Below are 563 nucleotides of genomic sequence, written 5' to 3'. Positions count from 1 at the left end.
AAGTCATTCCCCAGTGACTGTTGACAAATGTGTCATCAGTGATAAAACACTTCCCAATTTTAGAGACATTAAAATATAGAAAACATACATTAAAAAATCACTGAAATATATTCATGGCGACTTGCCATGAAGAGGCTGGGCTAATTTATGGGTTGCTCAAAAGAATAACATTCCAGTATTCTAGGAAGATGTAACCATCAGTCTCCTGGCAGGGTGGTCTTCTGTCCCTTGGATTTTGTGTCATAGTGTCTGTGTGAGGTAGCTTCTTGGACTAGCTCCTGAAGTGTAACTTGAAGCCTGAAGCTATACCCCTTACACTGCCTGATAGGTCAGTGGCCCCAGTGAAGACACCAGAAGATTCTAAATGCTTACAAGTAATGAAGAATGAAAGCTGACACATGATTTGTTTTCATATTAGCCTCTTACAAACATGTTTTCTACCTGGAGATGCTCGAGTGGTTTCATTTGTAAACTTCACACAAGCTCACATCTTGCACTCCACTATCCTGTTTAGATTTTCAGCTGCAACTAAAGATAATGAGCATAAGCGTTCACTGACCAAG

At 40.0% G+C, this 563-nt stretch overlaps 1 protein-coding gene across 1 annotated transcript in view; it reads left to right on the top strand.

Moving 5' to 3' along the window:
* Nusap1 (nucleolar and spindle associated protein 1) overlaps positions 1 to 563 on the top strand; it is a 32,443-nt gene that overhangs the window by 21,632 nt on the left and 10,248 nt on the right. The window contains exon 5 of the mRNA XM_012513961.2: positions 515 to 558. Coding sequence (XP_012369415.1) covers positions 515 to 558 — 44 coding nt within the window. The remainder of the gene's footprint in view (positions 1 to 514; positions 559 to 563) is intronic.

This window comes from Octodon degus, unplaced genomic scaffold, assembly GCF_000260255.1.
Source record: "Octodon degus isolate 3935 unplaced genomic scaffold, OctDeg1.0 scaffold00002, whole genome shotgun sequence".
Taxonomy (NCBI): Eukaryota; Metazoa; Chordata; class Mammalia; order Rodentia; family Octodontidae; genus Octodon; species Octodon degus.
This window is presented reverse-complemented; position numbering and strand designations above follow the sequence as displayed.